General features: G+C 42.8%; 1 protein-coding gene across 7 annotated transcripts in view; it reads right to left on the bottom strand.

Moving 5' to 3' along the window:
- Window positions 1-13,610, bottom strand: part of SLC2A13 (solute carrier family 2 member 13) — a 318,345-nt gene that overhangs the window by 145,668 nt on the left and 159,067 nt on the right. For all 7 annotated transcript variants that reach the window (XM_025209708.1, XM_025209706.1, XM_025209710.1 and 4 more), the window contains one exon: window positions 12,179-12,287. In XM_025209708.1, coding sequence (XP_025065493.1) covers window positions 12,179-12,287 — 109 coding nt within the window. The remainder of the gene's footprint in view (window positions 1-12,178; window positions 12,288-13,610) is intronic.

Below are 13,610 nucleotides of genomic sequence, written 5' to 3'. Positions count from 1 at the left end.
TTTTTTTGCGGGGGGGGGGTTGTTTGGTTTTTTTACAGGATAGGTTTACTGTAACTTCCAATACTTATTTATTTTATTTATTACAGAACCTAGTTTCCCAAGTAAGCATATATTTTTCCTGCTCCATAAAGTTTGTTATATTATGGGCATGCTGCATTTAGCAATATTTCATATATCACTTTTAGAGGAGAAAGATAAATATCATAGAAATGAAATGTTACATCTCTAAAATTTCCAGGAAATGGAGTATTTGTGAATAGTCTCTAATGTGTTAGTCAGTATTCATCTCTTCAGGTGTCATCTGATATTATTTTCTAATTTAACATCTTCTACACCTAAATGGGAGGAAGTAGGGCAAAAATTCATATTATGTTGGATCTTTTATTTGCAAAGTAATAGTGAAAGTAAAAACCTACAAGATAGCAGTCATGGTGTTTTGTTTTGACTTATTAGCAAGTAAAATACTCATCAGCTGCTGAGATATTTGCAACTCCCTTTAACATCGCATAATAAAGTGTTATTGTAACAGTAAATAATACTTAATACATAGACCTCTTTTCAGTCAGAGATTAACAGTCAGATTTCAGAATTTTTAAAAACAAAAAAGACCAAGCTACTGGATGTGCAATAATAAAGTATACATCACAGTCTGCTCAGAAATAAATTATTGTTATTGTTATGGTTCCTGGTTCTGAAATTACAATACATATTGCATACCATTCTGGAAAAAAAGTCATAACAATGCCGTTCAGCTGTGTCATGTAACACTGATAACTTTACATTTTCAAAAACAGAATGATTTTGTTTTCATACTTTTATTTTGTAATAAAAGAGAATCACCTAAATCTCAGCTCATCTGAATTCATTGTGACACTGAAAACTTACACAACTCTTATATCACAGTTTAAATCCAAGCCACAACACAAAGCAGTAGTGTCACATTTAGGTCATTTTTCACTGCTGTCCTTGCTCATCACTGGCAAATTACACTAGAGCTGCTAGTTTGCAATTTCTGAATCAATGTATAATGCTCTAGTGCAGTTCCACTGTTACTCTCCAATCACCACATACTGAGTTCCAGTAGAAGTGGTACACGCCCTTGGAGGATTTTCCAGCTCCTAGGGACTACAATCTTTTCTAAAAACAATTCTGGACCCCCTTCCTCCTCCCCAGGGGACAGGTAAGGATTTGGGGGAGGCATCCCACCCCCTCTAAATTATTTTACCTTTACTTCCATCCCTCCTTAAAAATCTTATGAGTTAATCTATAACAGTATTTTGCAAAATATATATGTTCACCTCTGTCAAGTAGATGGTTATTTTTATAAGTATCAAAACTGGAATTAACATTGTCCTTCCCTCTTCCATGTACTGGAGCCTGTTGTGCACTCTTACCAAGTTAGCTGTTCACAAATACACAAATAAAGGGAACTTGGCTTTCCTCCCTGTTTGGGCACAGTCCTGTAGGTGACTGAACTTCTTCCAAAACCAATTTAAGGTAAGGGAAGCTGAGGAATTCCCAGCCCCTCATAGGATCAGGCTCTATAATTGCAGTATAGCACACCTAGCTATTAAGTCCTTCTTAAAATATTTTCTTTATTCTTTACTTCTCTGAGACTTCTCCTTAACATCTATTTAGTGACAAAAATATCACAGTATCATTCCAATCTCTTTCCAGTTCCCTTTCTCTTTCATACAGTTTCTGTTCTCTCATTTATATTCAGTACAATATTTGTTCACTTCACTTTAATATTTCTAGCTTTCTTTCAACTTCTCCAATTCAATGCTCTACTCCTCTTCCCCACTCCCCCCTTGTCTTTTCCATTATTCTCTTATTAAACTGCTTTTTGTCTCTTTTTTTACATTGGGCTTTCCTGTCTTTGTTGTTTTGTTTTGTTTTTTTTCTCTCCCCATTTCTTGCCAGCTGGAAAAGGACGCTTGCTTTTGTGATCTCGTTTTTATTCTCTTGCAAGCTTGCTATAGAGTGATTATGTCTATGGACCAAATCCAGACACAGATATATGATCTCATTTAATTTAGCTGTTGGAAGGGAGAAGGACACCTCAAATTTAAACAACAACAAATTACTTTTTTTTATTAATTAGGAACAACAGAGATCAAACATGCTTGTGAAAACACAAAAGTTAATTTGTTTTTTAAAAAAGTGCTGAAGGCCGTAAGCTTTGTTGAATGACTGCTTTTCATGTTTGTAAAGCTTTGCTAACACCATGTGATTACAGACAATATCAAAAGGCTCATTGGCACTACCTTTTAAAGTTTCAGCTGGAAAACAAAAATCTTTACAATGGATGCTCTTTAAAATAACTTTTGATCTAAGAGGAGAACTACACTCACCAATCACCCTCTAAAATATGACCTCAGCCATGTAGTAGATATGTCTTGTACCCTTAAGTTACAAGACACATCCACTACATACCTGGTGCTGCTGGTAGAACTTCTGTCAGCAGACTGCAGCTGCCCAAGGGGTGTGCATGCCATGCCGAGTCATTTCTGGTGGCTTTGGGCAACTCTCCTCAGCAGCTGTGTCACTGGAGCATTAAGTACACCCTGGAAGGCAACCATTTGCTGAATGGACCAAGACAGATGATAGAAGGTGTGGGAGTGTTCACATATATCTTCAGCTATCTGCCAGATGAAAGCAGAAGCCTTACAGTTCACTTAGCAGAGGTAGAATTACTCTGCTGCCAAAAAAAGTTTCTGCTGCTGCATGGGGGCTCTGGTGTGAACTCTGTAGTGTAGACTAGGCACAAGGGGCACCTATACAGGGTGTTTATAAAATCCTTGTGCAACTTTAAATTTTAATAGCTTTGGGTGTATGCATGATAGAAGCAACCCTTAAAAATAGATTGAAAATGTAATTCATTATGTTTTAACACAATACAGCTGAAATTTTTAGACTTCAACATAACCACCATCTTCGTGATACATCATTCAATCCAATTTTCCAACTCATAGAAAATATTTGCCAGTTGCTGCTGAGTGAGCTCATGAATTGCATTTGTGATCCTTACCCTATGCAGAGCTTACGCTATGCTAAAAAACGTAATGAATTACGTTTTTAATTTGCTGTTTACAGTTTGCTTCTATCATGCGTATATCCAAAGTTATTAAAGTTTAAATTTGCACAAGGACTTTATAAACACCCTGTACATGTGCAGTGAGGCTGCTAGAGCATGATAGACTCCAGGGGACTCCAGCATCACATGTACCAGCATCCCCACACTGAAAAATAGCGGTGGGGGAGCTTTAACTAAGCCTCATTCAATGAATTCAGTTAAAGTGCCCCCACTGCCATTTTTCAGCATGGGGATGCTGATATACGAGACACTTCAAGCACTTTAATTAGAGTGGCTCTGAGAGACTGTTCCCTGACCCCAGGAGCTGCCAAGGTGACTTCTGCCACCAGAGGCTGGGGGCAAATGTCCCACTACCCTGGCAGCACAGACCTCCAAGCCCCTGCTCCACAGCTCCCTGCACGGGGAGAGTTCCCCACCCAGACCAGGACAGTTCCCAGCCAACTCCAGGCTGTGCAAGGGAGTGTGTATGTGCAGTCAGTTCTGGGCTGCATGTGCAGACTTCCCTGTGCAGGCTGGGGCTGACCAAGAACTGTCCTGGTCAAGGGCAGGTCCCAGCCTCATACCCTGATTGGGCAATCTAGGCACAAGGCTTGGAAAGAGCTGCAGGGGAAGGGCAGGTCCCAGCCCCCTGCCCCAATACACTGGTGGAGCAGCTAGCAGCGAGCCCCAAGCTGGGTGGGGAATAGGGGTTGCATGAACACAATGTGCCCCTGGAAGCTGGGGGTGCATGGTGATCACCTGCAGGTGGCGGCAGCGGGGTCGGCAGTGGGGGCGTGATGGTGGCAAGTGGGGAGCTCCCACACGCGGCCACAGCGGTGTCAGCAGTGGGGGGTGGGGGGGTGGTGAACACTTACACCCACAGATGCCGCTGGCACACCTCCAGATGCTGCCGGCGGTGTCGGTGGGGGGTGTTGGCGAGTGGCGACTGCCCGAAGGTGCCGCTGGCAGCATTGGCAGCGCTTTTTGCAAGGGGTGCACTGCCAAGCTCAGGGAATGCATGTGTACCCCCTACATGTTGCTAAAGTGGGGCTGGGACCTTCCTCTTCCCTGCAGCTCTTTCCAAGCCTTGTGACCCTGATCAGGGAGCCAGGGCCGGGAGCTCCCTGTTACTGGGGCAGGGGAAAACTGTCCCCGCCTGGGCTCTGCCAAAGGAGCACGCCCCAACAGCAGGCAGCCTCTGGGGACAGGGAGCAATCTCCCAGGCCCCACCAGGAGACAGATGTCTTCTGGCCCCATGCTCTCTGCCAGCCCCTGCAGGGGGCCAGAGCAGGGTCAGAGGAAGCAGCAAATCTGCTCCCAAAAATGGGAGCACATGTAGATGCCTGCCCAGGGTGGGTTAACTCCAGAGTAAATTACTCTGGAGTAAACCCATCCAGCAGCATTTGCACCTGTAGACATGCCCAGTGACATGCAGATAAATCTTCTTCAAATTATAATGTCAAGTGATTTTCTTTCAAGAGGACAGAAGAAATTAAAAAGTAACTTTTTCAGAAGTACTTAAGTCCCAAAAAAACCATTTGGGAAAATTTATACCAAACCCTTTCCTCCCTCACAAAAACTTCTCTCCTCCTGAGGAAATTAGCTATTTCATAGAATCATAGAAAGTTAGGATTGGAAGGAACCTCAGGAGGTTATCTAGTCCAACCCCCTGCTCAAAGCAGGACTGCTCAAAGCAGGACCATCCCCAACTGAATCACTGCAGCCAAAGTTTGCCTATTTGGGTTTTGAAAACCTCTAAGGATGGAGCTTCCACCAACGCTCAGGGTAACTTCTTCCGCTGTTTTACTACCCTCCTGCTGAGAAAATTCTTCCTAATACCTAACCTAAACTTCCCTTGCTGCAACTTGAGATCATTACTCCTTGTTCTGTTATCTGCCACCACTGGGAACAGTCTAGCTCCATCCTCTTTCGAACCCAACTTCAGGTATTTGAGGGCTGCTATTCAATCCCCTTAAGTCTTCTCTTCTCTAGGCTAAATAGGCCCAGTTCCCTCAGCCTCTCCTTATAAGTCATGTCCCCCAGCCTCTTAACCATTTTTGTTGCCCTCTGCTGAACTCTCTCCAATTTGTCCACATCCTTTCTGTAGTGGGGCCCCAAAACTGAACACAGTACTCCAGATGTGGCTACACCAGTGCTGAATAGAGGGGAGTAATCACTTCCTTTGACCTACTGGCAATACACCTACCAATGCAGCCCAAGATGCCATTAGTTTTTTTTGGCAACAAGGCACACTGCTGGTTCATATTCAGTTTATTGTCCACTGTAACCCCCAGGTCCTTTTCTGCAGAGCTGCTGCCCAGCCAGTCAGCCCCCAGCCTGTACTGGTGCATGGGACTGTTCCATCCTAAGTGCAGGACTTTGCACTTGTCCTTGTTGAACCTCAGGATATTCTTTTTGGCCCAATTCTCTAATTTGTCTAGGTCACACTGAATACTAGCCCTACCCTCCAACATATCTACTACTCTCCCCACCTTGGTGTCATATGCAAGCTTGCTGAGGGTGCACTCTCATCTTCCTGTTCATTGACGAAGACATTGAACAAAACTGGCTAGAACCAACCCCATTGGGCACTCCACTTGATACCGGCTGCCAGCTAGACTTTGAACCATTGATTACAACTCTGAGCCCGATGCTCCAGCCAGTTTTCTATCCACTTTACAGTCCATTCATCCTGCCCATACTTCTCTAGCTTGCCTGCAAGAATGCTGTGGGAGACTATCAAAAGCCTTGCTAAAATAAAGGCACACCACACCACCAGTCTCCCCACATCCACAAAGCCAGCCACCTCATCATAGAAGGCAATCAGATTGGTCCGGCATGACTTGCCCCTGGTGAATCCATGCTGACTGTTCCTAATCTCTTTTTTCTCCTCCAAGTGCTTAGAAATGGATTCCTTGAGGATCTGCACCATGATATTTCTAGGGACTGAGTTGAGGCTGATTGCTCTATAGTTCCCTGTATCCTCCTTCCATTTTCCAATCCTCCAGCACTTTTCCTGATCACCAAGAGTTTTCAAAGACTATGGCCAATGGCTCTGCAATCACATCAGCCAACTCCCTCAGCACCCTCGGATGCATCCCATCTAGCCCCATGGACTTGTACATGTCCAGCTTTTCTAAACAGTCCCTAACCTGTTCTTTCACCCCTGAGGGCTGCTCACCTCCTCTCCAAACTGTGCTGCCAACTGCAGTAGTCTGGGAGCTGACCTTGCCTGTGGAGACTGAGGCAAAAAAGGCATTGAGCACTTCAGCCTTTTCTGCATCCTCTGTCACTAGGTTGCCTCCCCCATTCAGTAAGGGACCCACACTTCCCCTGATCCTCCTCTTGCTATCGACATACTTGTAGAAACCCTTCTTGTTTCTTGTATCCATCACTGTAATTATCCCATATGATCTGTTTCTCTGTTTCTGTTGGACTTTCCAAGTCAAGCATTTGGTTTGGTTTTCTACTGGTATGTATGTAGCAGAGACCTAAATCTTTTAGCACTGCTGTACCACTAGGATTCTTGTTGTTTGTATTAGTTTCTTTTTAACTTTTATACCTGTACTTTCTAGAGTTCTTCTATTGTTCATTAGTCTTGGAATGGTCAAGAAATACACACGGTTTCTAAGTATTCTTTAAGATACTTTCCAGGATATATGAAAGATTCTTTTCCTGCTTACTAATGAGCCAGTCCTTCTGATACAAGTTGTTTCTTTGCAAATGCAGAAGTGTCCTTTTTAATGCTACTCTGATTCTTACAAATGGTGAGAAGCATCAAGCCTGGAACAATCCAGGTATTGTGACTGCTGCTACACTAAATCAACAGTTCAGAGTGCAGAACAGTACAGTGGCAAGATGTGAAAAGATGTCCAAAGAAAAGATGCCCACAGCATAAACATTTTCCAGTGACTGAGTGTCTTAACAGCAGATTAGACAAAACATCTGTCAGGAATAGTTTAGTGATACTTGATCTGACCCTCGCGCCAGGGAGATGGACTAGGTGGTCTCTGAGGTTCCAATCACCCTATATACTATGGTTAAGAAGATCCAGATGGCAGCAAGTCAGCCCCTTTCCCCAGAGCTCAGAGTAAAGGATGCTGGTAGACTAGCATATGCCTCAGTACTTCTGTGCTACAAGGGTATAGGTTGTAGCCATGTCAGTCTAAGGACATAGACAGATAAGGTTCTTTGGGTAAATCTGATAGCTTGTGTTAGACTAACTCAAAATAGCTGGAAAAATTCTTCCTTGCAAGCTTTTGGGCACAAACACCCTTCGTCAGGCTGAGGAAGCATCTACAATGAACCTAACCTGGCAAAATTACCTCATGGTAGCCATTAGCTGTTAGGGGAACTTAAAGCAGTGCTAAGAAAAAAGCCATCCCTGCCCTTCTTTGCTCCAATGAGTATGACTGGGCCCATACTAATGACTCGGGTCATAGTAACTATGTATAGTGTTACTTTAGATTTCTGTTATTATAAATCCTTTCTAACTGCAAATATCACTAAAACTGTAAGGGGAATGGAGCTGGGTTCACAAAAAGGTTTTACTAGTACCTTTATTGTTATTTCTGGTGTAGCAGATATAGTATAGTCTCCAAATACAACCAGGGCTCATTGCGTGCTGTATAAACTTAAATGAACCTTGCCTGGTTGAATTAATAAACTAAATTGAGACTGAACATAAAAAGTGAGCCTGGTAATCAAAGAGGATGGGAGGAAATGAAAGCAATGATATATGAACACATGGTAATGTAAAGATCTATTGCACAAGCTTAAGGTACCGATTTAAAAAAAAGAAAAGAATCAGGCAGCTAGTACCACCTTATATACACCCAAGCCATCAATAAACAAGTTGCTTTTATGAAAAACATTGTATAACTTCTAAACTTGTTAACTAAAAGGGAAATTCAATTTTAGTGGATTCTTTCAAGATCTGGGATAGTTTAAAGGATTTACAAGGCATTTATACATTAATTCATGTATTATAGGTATTTTAGTATATCATAGTTTCTAAAATTCAACTATATTGTATAGCTACAATTTCTTCCTCCCACACACTTGAAAATTAGGTCAACTTCAAGCTGTTTGCAAAAATTCCTGCATGGTAAAGGCATCTGTGATCTGAACACATCTGCAGTTTAGGATAAGCAAAGTCAGCTGATATGCGTCATAAATTTTACAAAACTGCAATATACTTCCTCTATAATGAACTTTTGGGTCTGTTGAAAACAAACCATTTCTACAAAGTTAAATCAAAAGTTTACTCATTTTACATTATAACAGAGCATTTTTAAGTATTTTTCGTCAGGAATGCTGTATTCTATTTGCTAAGTTGTTCCTTCTTAATAGGAATGAGGACGTTAAACTGCAGTTAAAAAGTGTATGGTTATATCTAAATTTCATTTAGTTAGTATGTCAAACACAAAGGATTGCCTTCATAAACAAAATGATTTAGACAATTTGCACATTAGCATCTCTCCCTATTACAAAGAAATACTTAAATCAAATGCAGGCAGTTTTCATCCACTTGTGTTATGCTGTGTCACATCCATTATCACTGTAATTATATCCTTTCCATTCCTGACTGCCATATTCATTAGGTTATAGTCACTGTTCTTTCTCTAGATGATTTCACAGGAGCACATTCTTACCAATATGTGCAAAAATGAAATTCATAACACTAATGAGTTATACAAGCATGTTAAATAAAATAATAATTTAGGAGTAAGTAATGAGACTTTATTTTTTCCCCTCCTACTAGAGAACAGGTATTTTTATTGTAAACAAAGATTTGCCAAATGATCACCTTTATGGATCCACACTGGGGAAAGTGGGTTCAGCCTATTTAAATTTAACCTGGTCTCTAGGATGTGTAGTGGGAAAACTGAATTATGCTCAAGCTCTTAGCGTAACTTTAGGCCTTCCCGGAACTAAGCAATTAAATTATACAGACTGGGAAAAGTGAGTGCTGTGATTGGTATGGTGGGCCAATCAGGTACAGCAGTTTTCCTAAAAGGAAAGGAAACCAAAAACGGAACAGGGTTGGAGTACCTTATCTAAAAAGATGAGGTAAGAAACTTAAAGATTTGATAGTTTGAGATGAGAAAGTTACAAATGTAGTGGACAAACAAAGAGACCGTGTGTGTTTGTGTTGTCACCTGGGGAGACGGGAGCAACTTTGGAATGCTTGTTCTGAATAACGAGGAATCCAGAAACTAACATCCCACACACCTAGCAGAGGATCTGAGGCCAGTACCACCCAAGGTCAGTGTTGTAATGTCTGAAGGAACTGCTTGCCATGTCGTATTATGAGGAGGAAACTTGTAATAAAGCTTACAGGTTACTATTAAAGTTCACTTGGTACCAAATCAGACAAGGGGCCTTGTCAATCCTTGGGAGTCTCTGGTAAAAGGAATCCTGGGACAACAGGATGAAGGTTTCATGGAAGCAAGAGTATAAACCAACCTCTTAAAATTAGTCTCTCTCATCTAAAATATATAGAGAACAGCCACTGCTCTGCAAAACTATTCTGTTACCCCACAGTCCAAGATCAATCCACCTTCTTCATCCAGAATCTCTGGATAACCTTGATCTCAGTTCTTATTTGGAGACATCATGAAAGACTACTGGCTATAGGGGAGCAAATCAGCCAGATCCTTACTATCCTCTGACACAGCAGAAAATAATCCCCACCTCTTATACAAATCGTTGCACATTTTTAAACTTAAGGAAATGCCAGAAACTGAACCTTAATGTTAACTTATTAAAAAAGAAGGGTGCATGACAGTCGGTTCAATATGGCAATCTGACGCTGCAAGAGAGTATAAGATTGCTATTAAGATTTTTCATTAAGATGCAAATATTATTTAAAATGCATACTGCTTTTTGGGAGATCAAAGTGAAAGCCTTGTGGGGAGCTAGTATATGATGGTAATATGAAGATGGTAAGGAATGTCAGATACCTTTCCCTAAACTATTATCCTTCCTCTTAAAGATCTGGATTAGTGGGGTATATCTTCATACGACTTCCACCAAATGAAATTTTTATTTTGTCAGTACATAAATAAGATAGGGATGTAAATATAATTTAAAAATACTTGTTTAACTCCCCCCAATTATACTGATTAAACAATTAACTGATAACACAGCAGCTCAGACACATCTGCTGTTGGGAGCCACTCCCAGCTCCCGGAGTCCTTTGACTGGCAGGAGGGTGGGGAGAAGGCAAGCCCAGCCAGACAACACAGTCCACATGAAGCTCTTCACTGGGAGTGAGGGAACACCTGTGAATGGTTTTCTGTTTTTTTCTGTTAAAAAAAGTCAAAAATCCTCTGATAAAAAATCCAAAAATGTCTGATTAAAACCCACTAAAATACATGTTTTTCCGTGATTAAAATGAAATGCGACTATTTATTACAGGCATCAGTTGAACACAATGTTTTATTGAAATATTTACAATTTTAAACCAATTTGGAAACCTACCAGTACTTCAATCGTTATAATAAAATAAATTCTAAATACCTATGTATTTTGGTGTTTGACTCTTTTTTTTTTATCATAGAAACTCAGAGCTCCCCCTACCCGCTTCACTCACCAGGACTTGGGTCCAGCTGCGCCTGTCCCCCACACTGCTTTGTGGCACTAAGCACCTGTGCCCTGGTATGTTGGCACCCTGCCCCTGCCATTGACCCTCACTCCCAACCCACAGGCCCCATGCCCAGCCCTGCTGGTGCCCTTTACTCCTGACCCACAGGCCCTTGGTCCTGCCAGTGCCTCTCAACTCCTGATCCACAGTCCCCACCTCCCCCCATGGTGCCCCTCACTCCTCACCTGTATCCCCTGGCCCTGCTGGTGCTCCTCACTCCCAACCCACTGCCCTCTGCCCCAGGCCCCAGCCCCACAGTGTGGGAAAATGGGAGTGTGTGGGGAACAGGGGGTGTGTGGGTATAGCCAATGCCATAGGCGATGCGTTTGGGGCACGCGGGCATGTGCCCCCACAGATTCCTGCACCCACAGGAGGGCATGGAGCTGCAGCTTAGCCAGACTGGCACTGGGCAGAAGCTGCCTCCATGGCCTAGCAGGCAGGACCCAGTATGGGAGGCAGCATTGTACTGCCATGGCTGCCAAAGTGAGGTGCCCCCTGTCCACCCGGCAGCAGCAGGGGGACCCAAACCCCCATTGCTGCCACCATCAGGATTCCCATGCTGCCACACCACTGTGGGCACCAAGGTGCGGCACTGTGGGAGCAGTGTGGAGTTGTTCCCCCTTGCTGATGCTGGGTCGGTAGGGGACAACTCACCTTGGCGGCCATGGTGGTGCGGTAGTCCTGGCGGTGGTTGCAGCACTGAGCCTCCCCGCCCTGCTCTGCCCTCTCACTCCGGGTCCTACCTGCTGGGCTGCGGAAGTGGCTTCTGTCCAGGGCTGGAGCAGCTAGGCTGCAGCCTTGGGCCCTACTGTGGGCACAGAAATCTGGGGGGGTGGGAAATGGAAAACCCGGATTCCTGGTCATTAGGCTTCTCTCCGTTTTCCTCGTAAGCTATGAGTACTAGTCCCCTTGGCTAGTTAAGGTTAATTGTTTAACCTTTCATATGCCTAGTTTAAAGTGTAAATTGATACATAACAGTCATTAAAGATTCTGCAAATAGAATGCATTTTTTCTCGCTTAGGTCAAAGAAGAATCCAGCTCCATTGGCCACCGCAGCAGGGGGTCTATAGCTGACAGAAAAGTCAATGTAAAGAAAATATATTTTTATCAGTAAAACATATAGGATTTGAAATATGCAGCAGCAGCAAATCTGTGGAAAAGGTTATTTTACATGGACCCCTTTTCTGCATATAAACACAACACAAGAAAAATAGAGAAAACAAAAATCTGCTTTCAAATACCATACTGCCAGTCCTAGAGAGCTGCTGTTCAAAAGACAGCGTGCTTGTGATGTTTCACACATGCTGCATTCAACTTAATGAAGAATTATAAGCATTTCAGGGAATTCAAATTTCAATCTTTTCTAAAATACTGATATTCAGTCAAAAAGCCAAAACAGCATTCTGAAACATTGTTCTGATATTTTATAAAAAAGGAGAGACAGTGATACATACATGACGGTGTTAATCCCTGACAGCTGTTGGAACATCTGCAGGCCACAACCCACAATTAAAGCTCTTCGAGTTGGGGGGTAATTCAGCATTCTGCAGATCACAGGTCCAGCTTGAAAAACAGAAAAATACAAAACTTGCTGTTAACCTACCTTGAAATCCATCCCATTGCAACCCATTTATGCTTTGATCTCAGCCAAACTTAGAGCATTTTATATACTTGATCTAGCTGTTTTCTTTCAGCATTCTAATAAACATAAGATTTTCAAGGAAATCAGCCCCAAATGTCAACCTTTTCTAAAAACAACTTCTTACCATCTCATTAATCCTATACCTTCTAAACAATCTTGTGCCTTATAACTTCCACTGCTGTGAACCTGGATCATTTGGCTAAAGGGGTGTGCTTTTTAAAAAATTTTATCACTATATATATTCATTCTTCGTTCCCTTCCTAAAACCACCATCCTGCCATTAAGAACTTTCTTCAGAAAACTCTGTAGCTACTGTTCATACAGTTCCTTCAGACAAAATATACTCCAAATTGGCACTGATTTTATTTGTACAACAGTTGCTGATAACAATGCTTTTAGGAAGTAGATGAATTAACGTTCTGCAGTGGCATGGCCAGCAGAGGGAGCACAAGTTAATTGACAAAACTTTTCCTACACCTAGTGATAATATCAGCAAGCAAAGAGTCCAACTAAGGTTTTCTCCAGGATGACAGAAACACTTTCACCAAATAGAAAATATTTCCCTTCATTTTTAATATTAAGTGTCTTATAAACAGCAAGTCAAAGAAAACTACAATGTGAAAAACTAAAGTATAAAATGTTGATTCCATTAGTTAAGGAAAATATACGCAAGTCCATGAAACCATTATATTGAATATGTTCTGATCATAAAATTTTATATTTTAAACACACACATATGCATGATATATATAAGAAAAGCTGTTACCTGTCTGTCTGTCCATAATGCTTTATTCGCACTCTGACTGGCTGACAGAAACAACCAGAGCACAAATACAGCATTTGGACAGGAGGTGGCGGCACGGTGGAATACCACCATGATGGTGGGGACACTCCTACTCCCTGGAGGCGGTGGCAATGGAATGGAACAGAGCTGGCCGGCCCCCCCCCCCCTTGTTCCTTAAAAGGTAGCAGCGCTGGGGCGGGGGGAAGCGAAGTTGGGATGCCATGGTGGGGGGCCAAGGCCAGCACTGCTGGCCTTACCCCCTCTCTCCCACAACTGCTCCCTCCTGACTTGGGGCAAGGATGGGGAGCAGCAGACTCGGGCTGACGCGGCAGTGGCAGAGGGGAAGGGAGGAGCCAGCCCAAGCTGAGGAGAAGCTAGCCTGCCACAGCTGTGGGTGCTGGGGAGCAGCAGACCTGGGCTGATGTGGGGGGGGGGAAGGGGAATGGTAGGGGCAGGCCCA

Source organism: Alligator sinensis, unplaced genomic scaffold (assembly GCF_000455745.1).
Source record: "Alligator sinensis unplaced genomic scaffold, ASM45574v1 scaffold9_1, whole genome shotgun sequence".
NCBI classification, from domain to species: domain Eukaryota; kingdom Metazoa; phylum Chordata; order Crocodylia; family Alligatoridae; genus Alligator; species Alligator sinensis.
This window is presented reverse-complemented; position numbering and strand designations above follow the sequence as displayed.